Consider the following 19,700-nt stretch of genomic DNA (forward strand, 5'->3'; position numbering starts at 1 on the left):
TTTTACCCCCGTCCCTTGGTCATAATTAGTAGTGTTTTTGGCTCTTTAGAGCCACTTTTATTACTAATTGGTGTTTTCTAGTGTTTTCGTAGATTTGGTTGACTTTTGCAGGGATTTACGCTTTTGGAGTATTTTCCCGAAATATTTTGGAGCAATCACGAACATTGGAGAAGCACAACCAGATTCTATAGCCCAGGGCCGGTTAGAGCCATCGAACCGGTGATTAAGGGCTCGACATAGGTGATACCGGGGCATTTGGACCAAGTATTCAAGACCGGAAGAGGAAACCCAGATTGGCCCGAAGTATTGGAGCCCAATCGTAGTCCAAATAGTGGCCCAAGTGAGCCGCCCGGCCAAAGAGGCTGGCGCCCGGAGGCGCGCCCGGCCGGGCGGGAGAAGTTAAGGTTGCGCTCGGCCGGGCGCGAGATTAGTATTAGGGATAAAAAGGCGCGCCCGATCGGGCGGTGCCTCGCCCGATCGGGCGCGTGTGTTTCTTAGGTGACGATTAGCGTCATTTTAATTTGTTTTAGTTTAGGATTTTGTACGGAGTATAAATACTCCTCCGTAATACGATTTTAGCTCTCTCTCTTCTTCTTTTTACTTTTTCTTTACTCTCTTAATTGTTCTCTTAGATTTTCTTCCCCCTAAACCTTTGTTCTTAATCTACTCTTAATTCCAGATTTATTTTGGTAACGATTTCTCTTCTCTTAATCTTAGTTGTTTATTTTATTCCTTTCATGATGTCTTGCTTTATTGCTTTGATTAGTTTAATTTCTACTATGTGTGAGTAGTTTTATTTCTAGGGTTTATGGGGATCCATAAATAATATGAAGGGGTAATTTATTGTTGTTAATAATCAATGCTAGATTAATTTCCTATTGATTGATTTAATGCTCTGTGACTAGATTAGGCCTATCTTTTATGCATGAGTTTGACAACATTGATTCGAGATTCGAGAGATGAGAATTGATGTTTAGGTCTAGTTTCAATAGGCAGGTTAATTTATAAATGGTTAAGTCGAGATTCGGGAGATGAGATTTAATACCGGTAGATTAATTCTGTGATTGTAATACGTAGCGAAAGCCCTTTACAATCTGGTTAATTGATGCATCGATGATTGACTATTATTGATTATTGGTATTGCATGATAATTTCTTATTGAATTGTTTTAACGTTTTACAATTACGGCTTGTAAGAGTATAGCAATGTTGAATTGACGAATCGAGTAGATGTTAATTTGATATTAAAGGCTATTTTCAATAAGAACTTAGATCTAGTAAATTGCGAGAGCCTGTTAGATCTATGTTGATTAATAAATTGCGAGAGCCTGTTAATCATGTTATTTATGCAATGTCAATGATTGATTACGATGTTTTACCCTGGAGTATTATTTATTGGTGAACTTATGCCCTAGATCCTTTTATATATTGTTTTCTCCTTATTCTCATTCTTTGTAGTTTAGTTTCATACTCAAATATAAATATTGGTTACCTCATAATCTAGATTATATTAGTTAATTAGGAATAGAAAGATCCGTTTCTCTGTGGATTCGACCCTACTTCTCTATCTACATTAGTTAGAGGATTTAGGAATTACTTTTAATTTGGGGATACGACTTTACCCTGTCAGGTAGATACTACGATGAAGTAGGGAAACCCTTGCTTTCACACACACGAATAATTGTAAAGCCTAAATCCGTCGGATTTGGGTCTTGCTGAAAAAAACGGAACTGACGCCTAGACCCGGACCTAGATCCATTTACCCGTTTTTTAATTTTTCTATTTAAAGAAACAAAATTTGTTTGTTTCTTTATTAAAAATGTTGATGATCTTAGTTAGTGATAGAGATTAGCCCTTTCAAAAGATGAATTTTGGATGCTCAAATCAGATACACATCGTTGTTTTTTCCCTTGCTCATTTTTAACATCGTACCTTTTTTGTTGTTTATAATTTTTATTTCAAAATATAAATGTATAAATTGGTTACTTTGTGTTTTTAGATTAGCCGTATAACTTTAATTTAGGTTGAACTTAATAACTCCCAAAGGAAGTTTAAAATGCATTTTTTGACCCAAACATTACATTTATTGCAAAAAATTCAGGTAAAATATATTCGACCCGTTTTGAACTCGGATACATTGGACTCGTCGGATCTGGATTCGGGTCTCTATTTTCCAGACCCGAAGAATCTGGGTCGGATCTGAATCTTTGATACAAAAAGGGATTTGGATCTAGGTCTATTCGAACCCGGTCAAGATCCGATCCGTTGTCATCCCTAACTACATACTTCCTCTGTTCTTTTTTACTTGACTAGTTTCTTTTATCACGCTTGCCAATGCAAAACTTTAACGATCAATAACTTTAATTCTTGATAAGTAAAAATTATAAAAGTTATATATTATTATATTACTTGTTTAGACGAATTTAAAAATATCTTACATAAATATGTTTTTCTTTAATTATTATTCACAAAACACGGTCAAAGGAGGAGTGGTGAATAGTGTAAAAGTCAAAGCGGAAAAACGGAGGAAGCAATACATATGTGATATGTCCAATTGTCCATGCCCAAATGTAGTAAGGACGTCACTAAGGGCCTGTTCATATCTACTTATTTTCAGTTCAGTTCAGTTCAACACCAATCAGTTCAGTTCAGTTCAGCTCCAATTAGTTCAGTTCAGTTCTTAATTTTCCTCTCTCATAAAATATTCATTTCAGCTTAGTTCAGTTCAGTTCAGTTCCAATCAGTTCAGTTCAATTCAGCTCAGTTTAGTAAATATGAAGAGGCCCTAAGGAAGTAAGGAGTATTAAACGCAACAAGTATTCTAAAATTTGGTTAGGGTTTATATTCGGTCCCACTAAAATTGAAACACTAACGCTCCCCTGAATTCGAAAAACACAGAAGAGCGCGAAAAAGACAACCCACCACACCCTCGAATTTCGTCTTCTTCTCGTGTTTCCCCATTTTCCAGCATTTCTCTCAGATTCCCTGTTAATTTAATCATTTTCTGCTCCTCTTACTACGACTTCTCCACTGTTTTTTTCCATTTCTTTTTTACACTTTCAAAATTATTCACATTCTACCCTTTTCAAATTTCCATTTTTTTATTTTCAAATTATTACTATTAAATTCAAATAAATAAAATACTATTTTTTGAATTGTTCCCAGTTCAAAATTTTCAAACCCCATTTCGAGGTACTTGTAGTTGTACTACGTCTGCTGTGGAATGAGTTGTTTTCTCTCTCCTCTTCCTCTTCTCGAGCTTCTAGCTCGTCAACTATGGAGTTTATTGAAGGATTGATAACTTGTAAGTTTTTTGTTTTCTGGGTTTTTATGTTTTTAGCTATATGGTATTCAGTTAGTCCCGAATTAATAGTCGCGTTGATAGTGTAATTTATTTTGAACCCGTGTTGTGACAAATAAATCGGGACGAAAGGAGCACGAATAGTTTGGGGTCTCTTTATGTGAAATATGCATGTTATTCAAAAATTTGATTAAGTGTTAATATCAAATATGTGTTGATTTCAGTATAATTTGATTTCTGGTTGATTTTTATATTTTCTGTAAATTTAGAAATTACAATTAGCTAATGGGTAGCCAAAAATAGTAACATTATTTTTGTTGGTTTTGGGTTGCCAGTAATGTGATTTGGATTGCGTTAGTTTTAGTTGAAGTGATATGACAGAATCCGCGACTTAATAAAGGAGAATCACAAAGGGTAATGATGTAGACGGGGTTTGATCTAAGGTCTTGTGTTAGGTTATGGGTACAAGTAGTAGCACTTCCGATACTTTAACTAAGTAATCTAGTTGGCACGAGCTTAATGAAAGTGAAGCAATATTCTTTACACCATTAAGTTGTTTATTGTGAGTTTGATGCATATTTGTTGTCTGATGCCTTGCAGCACAAAGTAGGGCTGTTGTGGAAGCTCTAGTGGTCTATTGACCTATGAATGACTCAGATTTCTAGCACTTGGTGTGCTTGGAGTTGCTTTTTAATCCTCTTGAAATCGGTTTTGTTTTGATCCTTCTGTCATTGGAAGATTGAGTTTCGAAAAAGAAACAACTTAAGATGATGAAGAGAAGAACTGAGGTGAAATCAAGGGGTTCTAAAAAGGTGGCTAATCCACAGCATGTTGTGTATGAACTCAAGCATCGAGTTGTTCTTGCTATAAATAAGATTGCGGACCGTGATACATACCAAATTGGAGTTCAGGAGTTGGAAAAAACAGCTGAAAGTTTGAACCTAGATGGACTTGTCCCATTTTTGTCATGTATATTGGATTCTGATTCGGAGCAGAAGAGTGCAGTTCGCAAGGAATGTGTTAGGATGATGGGGGTTTTGGTGAAAATGCATGGGGATCTTCTAGGGCCACACTTGGGGAAGATGGTTGCTTCAATCGTAAAACGACTCAAGGATCAGGATTCTGTTGTTAGGGATACATGTGTGGAGACAATGGGTATTTTTGCATCAGAATTTGGAAATCGTCAAGTTGAAACTGATGGTGTCTTTGTTTTGCTAGTGAGACCCTTGTTTGAGGCCTTGGGTGATCAGAATAAGCAGATTCAGGCAGGTGCTGCAATGTGTTTAGCCAGGGTCATTGAAAACATGAATGATCCTCCAGTGTCGATCTTGCAAAAGATGTTGGCTCGCACCATGAAATTGCTCAAGAATCCACACTTTAAGGCTAAACCAGCAGTGATTGAATTGAACAAAAGTCTTATTCAGGTTAGTTTAGTTCTGAGGTATACATAATCTCATTATGCTTGTATGTTTTTTACTATGCTCACCTTATTATGCATAACTTTGGGGAGGGGTATGTTTGCAGATTATGTGACAGTCTAGCTTCCAGCATATGTGGTTTATTTAGACTAAGTTTCTTGTTTCATCAATTTGATGGTTACAGGAGTGCATAATGTAATGCACAGAACTACAGAAGCAGAATTAGATTATTTCATCACATTGATGACTTACAAATTGTAGAAACTATCTTTCGAATTTTATTATATTGCTTATTGAGTTATTGTCCCCCTGATGTTGTGTGCATATTCTTGATGCTTAGGCAGGAGGTGCTCTGTCACATAGTGCTTTATCAACTGCAATTTGCAGCATACAAGAAGCTCTAAAGGACAGTGATTGGACAACTCGTAAGGCTGCGTCATTAGCATTGGGGGAGATTGCTTCAAGTGGAGGACCCTTCTTGGTGCCTTTTAAGGCTTCTTGCATTCAAGCACTTGAATCATGTCGCTTTGATAAGGTCAATATTGATAATAACTCTTCAATTTAAAAAGATATTAAGCCTACATCATACAAAAGGTTTATTCAACTTATTCTTCTTATTATACAGGTGAAACCAGTAAGAGATACAATATCACAGGCACTGCATTGCTGGAGAAGCATTGGACAACAGGATGTACCCGAACCTTCAGGTTAGTTGATGTGGCCCATATCTTTGGATTTTGATTTGAAGATTTAATCCTACTCTAGGACATTTTAGCCTTAATGGTCTAATCATATTCTAGGGTTGTTAAAAAACTAAGGGCATGTTCTCTTCAGCTTATTTTCAGTTTAGTTCAGTTCAGCTCCAATCAGTTCAGTTCAGTTCCTAATTTCCTTCTCTGATAAAATATTCAGTTCAACTCAGTTCAAGTAAATCACAGACCCTAATTCTAAAGTTGATATCTAGCCTTTTTCTATTTTCTACATTCATGCGTGCACTTATTTTTCAGTTGCATGAATTTTCTATTCCAAATAATCACAATTCTAGTTTATTTTGAAGTTTCTTTTAACACGCCTTTGTTTTCAAGGAGATTGTTCAAGGGCTCATGTAAAAAGAAAAAAAAATGATAATGAGAGAGTGAAGTACTGGTTTGCTGGGGTATGGAATCATGGTCCTTGAAAAGGAGTACATTTTTTATCCCAACTATCCTGATATATATATGAAGGGAAACTTCATTGAGTTTTTATGTTACATAAAAAGTAGAGGAAAAAGTATAAAATGAAAAGAAGCATGCTATAAAGTAAAAAGGTTTTAAATAAGTTTGGCATATAGCAAGTAGGTAAATAGGTTGAAGGGACAAGTTTGTGCATATTTTCTCATGAAAGAGACAGAGCCATCTAATGCATAATTTCTGTAAGGAATTTTATTGTGCCAATGAACTGGTGAAAAGAGCCATGTGGCAAGAACTTTTTTTATTAGAATGCTGATAACTTATACTTTGTTCTAAAAAAGCGCACCTGATTAGTAGGAGCCAAAGCACCATTTTACAGACCTATAGTTCAAAGGTGGTATACCATTTTTGCTCATTTTTAAATCAAGGTTTTTGATGTCTTTCAAGCCAAGGGTCTTCCATATGTAAAGTTGTATAAACAATTTAAGCTCCATCTAGAGTTCTAGATACAGAAGACTGATGCCCGGTGCCATGGTTGGACCTTGTTTGGTAGGGCCTTAATGGTCTTGATCATCATGTCTTTATGCTTGACTAATTTTATTTTAAGTGCTTTACCTTGATTTCTTTCCCTTTCTCTGGTTTTTCTCGGCGGGTCCTTTTGAATTTTTTATTCTTCACTACTAGGCTAGATTGGTTTGGGGTAATGATGTCAATCATCCAAATTTCCCCAACTCTGCTAGTCATAATGCCCTAATGTAATGAATTAAGTTAGGTTACTTAAGAAGTATTAGAAAGTGTACTTATGAAGAGAAACCTGCTAATGTTCGATTAATCTGATTTTTCATTTTCTTTGGTGGTGCACTACTGCTGGAACATTTTTCTGCTCCATGAACATGTATAACACATTGCCAGCATGATCTCAATCCTTATTTAGCCCTTGTCTGGCATAATTTAATCGATGGTTTTCCATATTGCAGATAGTTTGTGCGGTGATGATTGCAGTGATCTAATTACTGCTGGAAGCTCTATGTGGAAAGGCGTCTCTCATACAGAATCAAAGACCAATGTTGTGAGGAATAGAGCTTCTGATTCAAGAAGAAAAGGAAGTCCTAATTTTGTTGAGATTTCTAGCAAATCTAATAACAGTGATTGGCATGTTGATGTTGCTGTTCCAAAGATGCACTCTGGTATTCCACAGTATCTTCATAATGATGAATCTGGAAGCAGCTCTGTTTGTAAGACACAAGAAACAGTGACGGCTGATGTCATAAGCATGCAAGAGGTTGGGCATGAGTATGATTTAATTGAAGACAAGCAAGAGTATTCATCTGCATCTAACCGTGTTTCAGATAATTTTACTAACAAGTTTGTGTCAGATTTCCATTGCAATTCTCGTAGAGGTGATATCACAAAGTCAGCAGGAGGAGATAACAGGTTTTCTGTGGGAAAAGATGACGTTGAAACTGAAAAGCAGTCATACATATCAAAGCTGACAGATCGTAGAAGTCTTGATTCTACAGTTACAGAAGCTGAAGAGTGTCACTCTGTGCGTGTTTATCGTCCCCAAACAGAAAACGAGATTATCTCTATCCAGAAACAGCTTATAGAAATAGAAAACAAGCAATCAAGATTGATGGATATCTTACAGGTAACTGCTTAGATGCTTTAAGCATGCTTTTGTGTGCTGCCCATCTGCTATTGTCCACCAGTAGTATACATGACATTTTCTTATATTTCAGTTTCTAGTATAAGATTTTTATTTTTTCATTACAGGCCAACCTATACTAAAAGCATTATGAATATGAGAAGTAGATAAGGAAAAACAGAACTGAACTCTGTTGTTTGTTAATCCTACAAGCCAATAATTTATTGTAATTTGATGTATATCTGGAAAGGAGTAATAAATCACTGTTTCCTTTATTATATGGTGATTTGTGACTCTTGTAAGATAAAATTTTTAGAGTCTGGCCAACCTTGGTAACATGGCCTACTAGTTAGCACATCACTGCATGGTTAAATTTTCTGTCAGATTTTGCAAATTATTCATATGTTGTTAAATCTGCTCTTTGTTTTGTGACAGGGATTTACAACGAGCACCATGGAGACCCTATCTATCATACAGTTAAAGGTTTCAAGTCTGGAACATGCTGTTGACAGAATTGTGCATGACCTTGCTCAGGGAGGCAAATATAGTGATCTCGCAAGCAGGGGATCTGTTGAAAAAAGCCGGAGTGTTATTTCTTCTGGAATTTCGAATAATTCCACTCCTAGGCAATCAATCGAAACTCAGGAACGAAATCTTGCTGCACAATGCTCAAGCAACAGAAACAGTTGGGAGGGGAAAGCTGTAGGGATGAAGAATAAAAGCAATCCTATTAGCCCTTGTGTGGACTCTCGAAGACAACCATTGTCAATGGTGAATAGAAATCATATTAGAGAAGGGCCTGAGAAAAGTACTGGGCCAAATCTGCAAAACACAACCTACCACCGAAGCAGGAAAACTGACATCATTTCTTCAAATTCTCAGGGTAATCCTAGGCAGAATGGAAGAGTGGGTAAAAATGACATTGTTTCTTCAACTTCTCATGGTAATACTCAGCTGAATGGAAGAGTGGATAATAATGACCTCTGGAAGTATGTTAAGAGTCTTCTATGCGAAGGGGACCTTGACTCTGCCTACACAGAAGCTCTCTATTCAGGCGATCAACTACTTCTGATTGAGCTGATTGATGGAACTGGTCCGGTGTTGGATAGTTTGTCAGATGAGACCATCAACAATCTCTTTACTGCTTTAGCATCATGTGCCTCGGAACACAGAATTGTTGAATCTATAATTCCTTGGTTGCAGCAGGTAATCTTATGTGACTTCCTCACAAATTTAAGTAAGAATTTTGTTTTAGATTAACCTTAGTGCTTGTTATTTCATGACTCTACTCTTAGAGTTACTTAAATTTCAATGGTTCAGTGATCACTATTTGGTGATGACTTCTTCCCTTTAATGGGAGTCAAATAATTGTCTCATGGAGTCACGGGTAAAATGCAATGAACCTGAAAACTATTGGAGGTCATGCAAAATAAACCTTCATGCTTCTTTTCACATTACAACTGTATTCTATGCCAGCATAGCATTTATATCTTGTTAATAGAAAGCTACATTACAAAGATCTGGTCACATAAATTTCATGTCACTTATTAGATTATCATATTCAGGGAAATATCATATTCAGGGAAATATGAATTTCATCTTACTTGTCAGATTAATTCTCTCATAAAATAGTCTGCCCTGAACATACTTGCTGACCTTTTCTTCATTACAGATAGTAGATCTGAGCACAATGCACGGACCAAACTATGTTCCTCTTTCTCTGAAAGTGAAGAGAGATATTCTATTGGCAGTGCAGGAAGCATTGGATGTTGAAGTTACTCATCCTACAAAGAGAAGATTGGTTGCCCAACTAGCGATGAAATTACAACAAATTTGGGGTTAGGCTGATATCTCATATGGTATGCTCAAGTTACTGTTTTGTGAAATGAACATGCTGAAAAGTAGGTCTTGTAAGTTCATTACTGCCATTGTAGTTGAGAAGATGCATCAGATGTTACTAGAAACTAACATTATCGTAGGATATCTCAGACCCAAATGACTCTTTGCTTTATTTCACTCTCAGATTCCAGAAATCTAATGCTTCAGCCTACAGAGCGACTCCCATCTAATAAAAGAAAATTTCTCCATTGTCTGAACTATGAATCAGCTTAATTTTGCAGCCTAATTTGCTGACTCTTGTTTTTCATTGGTCCTATTCTTCTTCCAATATGATGGGCTGCAAACATATCACTTATCTGTAACTAGTGGCCCTTAATTGAGTTTATTTATAGTTTTGTACCCCCAGTATTGATTCTAGTAGTAAAATAGACTTAACAACCATTATCAGAACTAACCTAGAATTATCTTGGTTCTTTTTATTTACTAGTATTTAATTTTATATAAATAATCATATCTGATTCAGTTTCCCCCTTCTTTTTCCTTTCCTTTTTAATGTGAATTTGTTGATGTGTAATTGTTTATGTTGTGTGAGCACTTGATATTTCCCCATTCTTTCTATTGAGGCTTAACACTTGTCATGTCAGCATATCTTGAATCCCATCCTTTTGTTCTTCTGTCAGCTGCTTTAAATTTTACAGTCAGTGAGCTGTCAATTTGCTGATTTTTGATTGTTGTCTTTTGTAGGATGAGTGTCCTTCAACGTTGACTAAGGCAGTGCTCCGGCTACTCTGAGTTAGTATGTATCTTTTTAGTGTCAATCTTTATCACAAGCTTAGATTAAGATTCTACCAGTAGAACAGTTTGTACATCTTGCATAATGTTATCAAAAAGTTTTCTACTAGTCATGTATGTTGCATGGATGATCGATTCTAATTTAGTGTGTTAGTTTTCACAAGTAATGGTAAGCAGCGATTTTTATTGATCGTATGATGACATTGAGTCGTACTAGCCGGATTACACGTATGTAAAAATTTTGTCGAACTTGTGGAAGCTGATTTACTGTTAATGAACATGATTGCAGCTGGAATTTGTACTGTAGGGCTTAACTTTCTATTCCAATGGCTGTACACTTGGATACGAAGTATTAGTTTAACAAAATGTTGACAATCTTTATATTTGTAACCCTAAAAAAGAAGCATATGGATATGAAAGATCTGTTTTATCATGGTCAGCTGCCTCCGGTAAGGATTGGAATCCCATCGCTGGACACCGGCAGAGTCACCCAGTTCCTCCACCATGGGCAACATCTAGCACAAAGCACAATAGGTCTGTATATCAAGTAATCTGCTTCATCTGCAGAGTACTTTGGTATTTTTAGTTTCAATTTCATTGCATTTGTCATGTAGTTTGCCCGATTGTAGCAAACTTGTTTTTTCACATATTGTATCAACCTGTCACATGTTACACAGGTTGTAACCCGTCTCAATAACTTGAATCTGGCTTGACACGAATTAAAATGACTCGAAGTTGACCTGTTTTGATCTTTCTGTTTATCATGTCTTTGTAAAAATTGTAAAATGCAAATTTAATCAGAAACAAAATAAGTTAAGAACTCTACTTTATATTTTTTTGAAAGGCAACTTTACTTATATATTGGAATAGCATATACTAGTATAAATTTAGACAATAGTTTAGAAAGGAGAGTATGACGTACACAAAAGAAAACACAACTCAGAGAAACTTTAAATTATTTCACAAAATCAGTCAGTTCACTTCAAATTAATCTTAGTTTTCCCTTTGCATTTCTTCCATTTAAAAATAACACTAATCCTCATGATGTGATCCCCCAAATTTATTTTTGCTCAATCAATTTTTGCTGACCTTTTGCTTAACTTATTTATGGTGAACTTATCTTTTTGTCAAACATTGGTTATTTTTTGTTAGGAAATAAGGGTGTAATTGTGTTTGATTAATGCGGAACAAGTCAATGAAATTAAGAACGAGAAAAACAATAAAGAAGATATACAAAGAACACAAGGATTTACGTGTTTTGGTCAAAATAGACCTACATCCACGTGTGGGGGATTCGAGAGTTTCTTCACTATAATGGAGAAAGAAACAAGAGAATAATACAAGGAGTCCTTAATCTAATGGCTCAAAAGTTATAATCTAATTGATCAACTAAAGGGTCCTTTTATAACACAAGGAAACCCTAATAAAACCCTAAGATTGTTCCCCAAATAGACTCAAATAGCCATCATAGAAAAGATATAATTTTAAGAAATATTCCATCAATTATCCTAGAATAACCTAACTACCGAGCTATAGCTCGGTAGCTAGCTCATGCCTGCCGCAAGCCCGCAAGTCCTCATAGGGCTGAGCTATAGCTCACTCGCATAGAGCTATAGCTCGCAGCCTCGTTGCAAATTTCAAGCTTCGTCAGGTTTTCGTAAATTAAAACGGTCATAACTTTATCGTTTTTTTATCGGAATTGGGCATATGACCTATCGTTGGTTCAAGATAGCTATCACCTCCAATGAATCACCTCAAAATCGCTTTTAGTTTGAGAGATATTTTGCGTTCAAAGTCAACCCTACTAGATTTCAAGTCACAATTTAACATTTTTGTTGTACAAAAATTATATGTTTATAATTGTTGAAACTCAGTGTTCTCTTCACCTTATTTTTGCTGAACTTAAATTATTTTTACTGAAACAAAATTGTATTTGCTGAATTTAAATTATTTTTACTGAACTTAAATTAATTTTACTGCACTTAATTAATTTTACTGCACTTAATTAATTTTACTGAACTTAAATTAATTTTGCTGAACTGAAATTATTTTTTTACTGATATTCTATTATAATTCTTCTTCATTATCCACATGAACTGAACTAATTAAACCAAAACTTGTGTCGTGAACGACTCCACGGTTGGCCAACCAATCTGCCACGCTATTGCCTTCCCTATAAATATGTGCCACCTTGATCTTCCAACTGTCATCTTTGTTCTTGTTGAGACAAAAGTTAATCTCGTGAGCGCATTCACCTCTCCCTGCTTCTCCACATCACATGAGTTGAGTGTAAAATTTAACCATTTTGTGTTGCACAAAGTTTATTTTTTTATTTTTTTTTAAAAAAAAATCCTAAAAAGAATACTACGTAACTTATAATTGTTGAAACTCATTTTATCCAATTAAAAGTCTTATTTTTGTGCATGAAAAATCTAAAAAAGAATACAAGAAGATTATTTATGAGCAGATGAAATATTTTTTATTGATAAAATAATAAGTGCGCACTTTGTTATACAACATGAAGGGTAAAAATATAGTATATACTTTCCCTTTTGATAATACTCATAATAGATAACATTTTATTGCGTGACAATTTAAAAAATAAAGGATTAATGTCATAAATGATTTGAGTATGGTGTCTATTATACTTCGTATATATCTCTCATTCATTCAGAATTCTCTAAATGACTAAAAAAAAGTGTTGGATGTAGTAGAAAATGACATTTACAACAATAGGGGCACTATAATAAAAATGAATTAATAAAATGTTAGATTATGTCATTATGTATCTCTATTTACATCCAAATTGGTTACTACTCCCTGTTGATACGGAAGGCTTGACAAAATAGCTACTACTCAGAGAATCAATGCCTCAATTCTCTCTTATACAAGACTTGTTTTGAGATCAGAAAGCTAGACGAATACACCACTTTGTAGTGCTTGAACATTCATTTAGACATCTGATCTCTGAAAGATCTATTGTGAGTCCTTAATTCAGGGGAATTACTGCGGCGGGAAAGACTGCGGCCAAAAAAATCATTTTGAGGCTCACTCATGGCTCTTCCCTCTCTCCTCCTCCGACGTTCATGCTGTACACCAACTCTTTCTTCTTCATTCTTAGCAAGGATTTTCTTCTCTACTCGAGGGTCCACGTTAAGTTTTTCTTTAGGAGCTTCATAAAGGGTGACTCCACCATTTTGAGATGACAAAGACGTTTCCCGGGTTCGCTCCTCTTCATAAACAGCTTCAAGAGTTTCAACTGCTTGACTCATCGGAGGTCTTCCTTTTGGGTTTTGGCTAAGGCATTGGTACCCAAGGCTTGCCACTTTCATCATAGCCTTAACTGAATACTGCCCATCAATTCTTGCATCTAAAATTCGAAGAAGTTTCTTGTTATTATTCAAGAGGGGGCGACACCATTCTACCAGATTATGTTCTCGGCTGGGTCTACTCTTGTCTAATGCTCTCCTTCCAATGAGCATCTCAAGCAGCACAACTCCAAAACCATAGACATCACTTCGTGCCGTTAGATGCCCTGACAAAAATAGGCAACTTTACATTGATGGCCTCACTAAAAGAATGTATATATATCAATAAAATTCCATCCATCCAGACTAAAAAAAATACCATCACTTAAATTAAGTATTTGGATGAGGATAAAATTCAGAAACATAGAATTATGACAGATCTCTTAGTATAATTGTTGCATAAAAGAAGAGTTGGGATGTCATCAACAGATGTCAATAAGCGAAAATTTTTTAACCCTACAATCCAAGTTACAAAAACTAGAATTTATAATGATGGAATATGCAATCTCCAAAAGATGCCCACATAATGAAAGGCAGAAAAAGGTTAAATATCACAGTGTCATAATGAATGTGTCACTGGCACACTCCAAAGCAAAACAAATAATGAGACTCATGGTTAGACTCTAATGGGATAGATACTATTAAAACAGCCTAATCGGTTTCTCAATAAAAGCTTAGACAACACAATATTAATACAACAGCTTGGAAGCCAAATATCCAAGGTTAGAATGAATAGAATCTAACGGGATAGAAACTATTCAACAGCCTAATCGGTTTCTTTAGAGCTTCTCACTCTTTGCATTCTCTCTCAATTCATAGACAAGTACTGGACCAAATCTAAATCTGTGTTAATTTAAGAAAAGACACCCAGTTGGTTGAAATTTAATGATTCCACCAAGCCAGATCGAGCCTCAGAACTGGTATGCTGTGTAACAAATACATATCATCTACTCTCTTAGTAATAGTCACGTATATTATTAAGATGTCTAGAAAGAAACCACTTTTCCTACTACAATAGTATTCCTCTGTCCCTTTTTATTCTTCCACCTTCCCTATTGAGGTGTCACTAGTTATTTCTTCCTATTTTCACTTTTCCTTTTTATGTCAGCATTGTCCAATAATATCCCCTTTTTCCTCACAATTTGGGGTCCTACTTACTATCTATCACCCAACAGCAACTCACCATTCTCTCTCCTTCCAGTTAAAAGTGGAGACATCATCCCACTTTCTCCAACACTTATTTAAGTATTAAGCTATGAGGCCCAATAGGGCAGATGAATAGTTAGGGATAGAGGGAGTATGGTCTATTATTAAATTTCCTAATACGCCACTACTTAAATTAAACAATAAAGGGAAGATAGGAAAAACACTTCTATTATTAAGTGTCATTTTTGTGAAATCAAGTTATATCCTTAATTATAAGTGGTTAAAACAATGTGACAATTAAATTCAGACTGTAATCCAGATTTCCCCCTGAAAATGCCCTTAATTGAAATGCAAGAAAACTGTTTTAGAAGCTGGAAGGCAAAGCAGTGCCTAAAAACTACTACAATGTAAGATGCAACTCAAATTGAAGCAAATCATTTGTCAAAATCTCGACGAGAAAAAGATACCCTCCATATTCTGGAAGAGCAAGATGAACTTATCAAACAGTAGTTAGTTAGAAGCCTTACCAGTCATCACATATTCTGGAGCTGCATAGCCATAAGTACCCATAACACGTGTTGATACATGTGTTTGGTCACCCATTGGACCTTCCTTAGCAAGCCCAAAGTCAGAAAGTTTTGCATTAAAATTCTGCACATTGCAAAAGAAAATATCAATCAGAAAAGTCACAGCTTTATAACAAAGGCAAAACAGGATGAGACAACTTCTAATTATTTCACCATAAAATTAAAATTTTTTGAAAGAAAAAATAAAAAAAGAAAAGATAAAACGAAGAAGAAAAATAAAGTTATTGAAGCAAAATGTGCACATTATAAGCATTACAAAGGGTATTAAAATAGAAAGAAAAAAAAAAATCAAGAAAAAGAGGTCAGAGCATCCTACCCTTACGACCCTACCCACTGTTCCCAACACAAAAAAGAACCCCAAACTCCCAAAGCATATATTTTCTGTAATTTTACTTCATAAATACAAACTACTACTCCAATAAGAAAATCTCATGTTTCTGCAATTATTGGTTATAAAGCACTTCTAAAAAATGAAAGCGAAGTTAGTTAGAAAAAGGCAAGGGACAACAGCTAACCGCATCAAGCAAGATATTTGATGTCTTAAAATCACGGTAGATGATTTGCCGCTCCAAACCATGAAGAAAAGCAAGCCCTTTCGCAGCATCAAGAGCAATTTTTATTCGCCTCAACCACGTGAGGGTAGAAGACATTCCTTGCAAAAGCAGAGATACTAAGTGAGTACACTATATATGAGAAACTTTAAAAGGTTTTATTTAATAACACTAGTTCTTAATTCTTATTCATAGTAATGCACGGTATGTCCTGTTTTTTAAAGGATGGTTGGCATATTTAGCCATTTAGGAGAGTTGTTTGTCATCTATTTTGAATATTTTTGATATTTATCATATGAATAAATGCAATAAATTCTTAAATTTTTAGCTAGACATGTTTTCACAACTTAAATGAAGATATGATGAGATTTTGCTGATTAGAAGTTTTTAATATGGTCATGGTATGTGCCAGTCAAACCTGCAAGATGGGGACATGGCCAGATGGAGGACTTGGTGAGATCATGGGATGACCAATGCCTTTTAATAGTACAATTCTTATAGACAATAAATGTATGGAATTTTGATTGTCTTCCTATCTTGCAATTCAGGAAAATACAAAATGTGTTGAATAATACAAATGTACATATTAACTATAACATGTCTTTCTCATTCACCTATTACATCTATCTGATAGCTATATAATTCAATGAAGGGGTCCATTCCCATGTCAAATCCCTTCTGGAGTGCTACCAAAGCAGTGGCAATTAACTCACCCAACTACACCTAATAAAATATTCTAACTTTTGGGAAAATATATCGCCATATTTATTGCCTATTGTTTGCATAAGTTGACAAAACATAGTTTATACATATAAATTTTGAATAAACACATCTACCTAGATGTTTCAGACAAGAGATGAGTCCTAATATGTAGAGAATAGAATAAGCACATAAAAACCCTGTATGTAAAGTATATTGTCACATCATATATCATTAGTTTTGTGTTTTGCATGAAATCTACTTAAAAATAATAATCATCATCATATTCAATTCAACTGGATTTAAAAAAAATTAAAAAGGCTTTGCAACTATTAATGGCAACTTACTGCGGAAGAGATGCTTCTCCAGGCATGCAGATGCCATATATTCATAAACCAACAACCTGTGCTCATCTTCACAGCAGTAGCCAATCAGCTTTACAAGGTTTGGATGGCTAAGCTGTCCCAAGTAGCTAACTTCTGTCTGCATCATAAAAGATCTATATTCATTATCACCATTTCAATGCAACAAGCGCATATCATGTTCTATGACAAATAAGGATCCTCACATCAACTTGGGTCTCCAACAACATTAACACATTAAGTTGAAGAGCTAGAAAATAGTAATTACTTTATCATGTCTTGCTACAACGACAGGAATAGAAAATATAATTTGAGCATTAAGATTTTAAGAAGAGAATCTTAAGTCATCAGTTGCATGTTAAGGTCCCAAAATTGTCATTTTTGTAAGAAATTCTTTTTTTATTTGAAAGAGCTTTTCTAAGAAATTCTAAACATGTAGCTGTTAATTGCACCTTATTTTCATTCTCTATTGCTATCAACAGGCCCCAATCATAATCTAGTCAAACTAAAATAGAGACTAGGCTTCTAGTTAAATATCTTTTGACAACTCCAAATCAACAACTTGGTTGTGCTTGAGTGAGATCAAGACAGAGCTCTAGCAATATTATGAGCATGATAATGAATACAAAGGATCGAAAAGGCAAGAGATGTATGAAGAAGTACCAGCCATTCTTTGTCTCCTTGAAAACCATTTGGGTTCAGCTGCTTAATGGCCACCTCTGTGGTCTTGTAGCCTGGCCTCACGGTCTCATCTATAACTCCTCTATAAACTACTCCAAAGCCACCTTCCCCAAGAATTAGATCTGGCCGAAAGTGTTTCGTAGCCAACTTCATCTCCTCAAATGAAAAGATGTCAACTTTACTATATTCAGGATGCTGGCGGAGTTCTTTTACATCTTTTGGGGTAAACAGGAAGTTCGGGCTCTTGCTACCCTGCCGCTCCCCTTTACATCCATCTTTACTCGTCGAAGTAGTTGTCGCTTGATTTAGTACAGGGGACATTCGACCGACTCGATGACCACCACCTGAATAACAGCCAACCATACAAATGAAGATAATTAGCACAAAAAGTCATGTATACTGAACATTCTAAATGCTCCAAAAATGGACTAATTAGAAATTCTTCCAAGGATTCCAACATTTCCCACTTCTTCAAATCATGTCAATATTGCAGCTTACAATAACCCCTTTTTGAGTAGAGTGTAATGCAACAAAACACAAGCCAAAAACTAAAGCAAACTCTCTAATATTGTATTGCATAAGAATATAAGATATTTGCATTTACATAGTTTGATAATCTAACAAGTAACAACCACTCATCTAACAAGTATAATCTATCAAATTCTCATAGCTGAAAAGCATATATAACCAAAAACCATCCTGAAAATGAAAAAACCTCATACATTCAATCAATTAAACAATGCAAACTCAAAGAGAAGTTTAAAATAACATAACAATACAACCAACAAAAGTAAAATCTCCCAAATTCTAATAAATACACCCCTACCAACAATATAAACCACATTAACTATTATATTAATCAACATTAATTTCTTGGCTTTGGGGTTGTTATTGTTCTACATTTGTAACCCCTATTCAATCATATCATCAAAACAAACCACATTCACATAATCTCAATTATTAATACAAAACCCAACAAATTCGAAGCATAAACAAAGATGGATTCGAGACGATACCTCTTTGATTATTCCGAGGAGCTTGTTGATGTGGGCGATGTAGATTATAATGTTTGTGTTGTAAATGTTGTTGATATTGTTGGTATTGTTGTTGTTTATGCAAATGTTGTTCCTCTTGCAAAGATTGTTGTTCAGATTCACTGGAACTAAAACACATTCCCATGAATTTCAACCCACCACTTTTTTTCTTTTGCTGTTTCATTTTTCCATCAACATTTGACATCTACCCAAGTTTTTATTTTTATAATTTTTCAAAAACTAACCCAAAAAAACCCAGAAAAAATATATATACCCAATGTGCTAAATTACAAAAATTAAATTAAAAAAAAACCCAGAAAAATTCCTAAATGTCAGAAAAAAAAATTCCTGAAAAAATCCCTAAAAAACGATGATAATGTAGATTAACGACAGATCTGATCTGGGTATTTACGGAATTTAAAAGGGTCGCCGGGAAAAGTTAGCCGGAGCTCCGGTGAAAGTTCGCCGGAGAAAAAAATTACAGCTTCGTTCAATGAAATTTGCTACAAAAATTTCCAAAGAAATCCAAAAAAAGCTGGTTTGTTGATTCAAAGGAGAGAAAATAGGGGAGAGAAAAGAAGAAAAGAGGAAGTAATTTGGAAGAAGAGCCGCCTAAGACGGTAAACCATGAGAGGAGGAAAGGAAGAAGCTTGTTAATTGAGGGACCCACAGTGGTTTTTCTCTCTCCTTTGATGTATTGTTGTTGTTACTGAGTGCATGCCAAAACAGGCAGATACACCAGCAAAACATTCACCATATACAACGGGTATTATTTTATCTCAAACCGACATTAATGTGATGTGGATGTGGTGCTCCATAGTCTATATATATAGATTGGTAACGAAAATTATGTTTTCTTAAATGGGTAAGGATGGAATATGGATAGAAAGAATATGCTAAGATGTCATTGTCTAAAGGATTTACTTGCAATTTAGGAGGCATGATGTAAATCACCATGGGATTGGATGCATGGGTAATGGATTGTTTATATTTGTTTATGTGTGTCTAATATGTCAATGAGTAGAGGTGTTAATTTGGGTGTTCGGGACAAGTTTTGTGAGGTTGGCCGAGTCTATTTTTGTCTATGTGTTTTAAATTTGTCAATGGGTAGAGTGTCAATTTGGGTGTTCGAGACAAGTTCGGCGAGGTTGGTTGGGTCTATTTAATGT

At 35.2% G+C, this 19,700-nt stretch overlaps 2 protein-coding genes across 3 annotated transcripts; one reads left to right on the forward strand and one right to left on the reverse strand.

The window, feature by feature from the left end:
• The first annotated feature begins 2,815 nt into the window (after positions 1-2,815).
• Positions 2,816-10,409, forward strand: LOC145556227 (TORTIFOLIA1-like protein 2). 2 transcript variants are annotated; one of them, XM_081617880.1, is made up of 8 exons: positions 2,816-3,303; positions 3,901-4,724; positions 5,059-5,253; positions 5,344-5,425; positions 6,865-7,535; positions 7,968-8,738; positions 9,205-9,391; positions 10,116-10,409. In XM_081617880.1, the coding sequence occupies exons 2-7, from the start codon at positions 4,068-4,070 to the stop codon at positions 9,373-9,375; spliced, it is 2,547 nt and encodes an 848-aa protein (XP_081474006.1). In that variant the 5' UTR covers positions 2,816-3,303; positions 3,901-4,067; the 3' UTR covers positions 9,376-9,391; positions 10,116-10,409. The 2 variants fall into 2 exon arrangements, with proteins under 2 accessions (XP_081474006.1, XP_081474005.1); XM_081617879.1 differs by lacking the exon at positions 10,116-10,409 and having other exon boundaries at positions 9,205-9,805.
• A 2,491-nt stretch (positions 10,410-12,900) lies between these two features.
• On the reverse strand, positions 12,901-19,334 carry LOC145556228 (putative serine/threonine-protein kinase PBL17). Its single transcript, XM_081617881.1, has 6 exons — positions 18,514-19,334; positions 17,480-17,841; positions 16,802-16,937; positions 15,720-15,856; positions 15,145-15,268; positions 12,901-13,698 (listed from the first exon to the last, which is right to left on the reverse strand). Exons 1-6 carry the CDS (start codon positions 18,734-18,736, stop codon positions 13,112-13,114), a joined length of 1,569 nt encoding a protein of 522 aa, XP_081474007.1. The 5' UTR covers positions 18,737-19,334; the 3' UTR covers positions 12,901-13,111.
• Positions 19,335-19,700: the final 366 nt, after the last annotated feature.

Source organism: Chenopodium album, chromosome 8 (genome assembly GCF_948465745.1).
Source record: "Chenopodium album chromosome 8, dcCheAlbu1.1, whole genome shotgun sequence".
NCBI lineage: Eukaryota > Viridiplantae > Streptophyta > Magnoliopsida > Caryophyllales > Amaranthaceae > Chenopodium > Chenopodium album.

Excerpts from the sequence above, each read along its gene's own strand:
- LOC145556227 (XM_081617880.1), top strand. The coding sequence starts at position 4,068 with ATGATGAAGAGAAGAACTGAGGTGAAATCAAGGGGTTCTAAAAAGGTG. Across the intron at positions 5,426-6,864 it reads GGATGTACCCGAACCTTCAG|ATAGTTTGTGCGGTGATGAT; the intron begins GTTAGTTGATGT and ends TCCATATTGCAG. Across the intron at positions 8,739-9,204 it reads TAATTCCTTGGTTGCAGCAG|ATAGTAGATCTGAGCACAAT; the intron begins GTAATCTTATGT and ends TCTTCATTACAG.
- LOC145556228 (XM_081617881.1), bottom strand. The coding sequence starts at position 18,736 with ATGTCAAATGTTGATGGAAAAATGAAACAGCAAAAGAAAAAAAGTGGT. Across the intron at positions 15,857-16,801 it reads GGAGAAGCATCTCTTCCGCA|GAATGTCTTCTACCCTCACG; the intron begins GTAAGTTGCCAT and ends TGCTTTTGCAAG. Across the intron at positions 15,269-15,719 it reads CAAATATCTTGCTTGATGCG|AATTTTAATGCAAAACTTTC; the intron begins GTTAGCTGTTGT and ends TGCAATGTGCAG.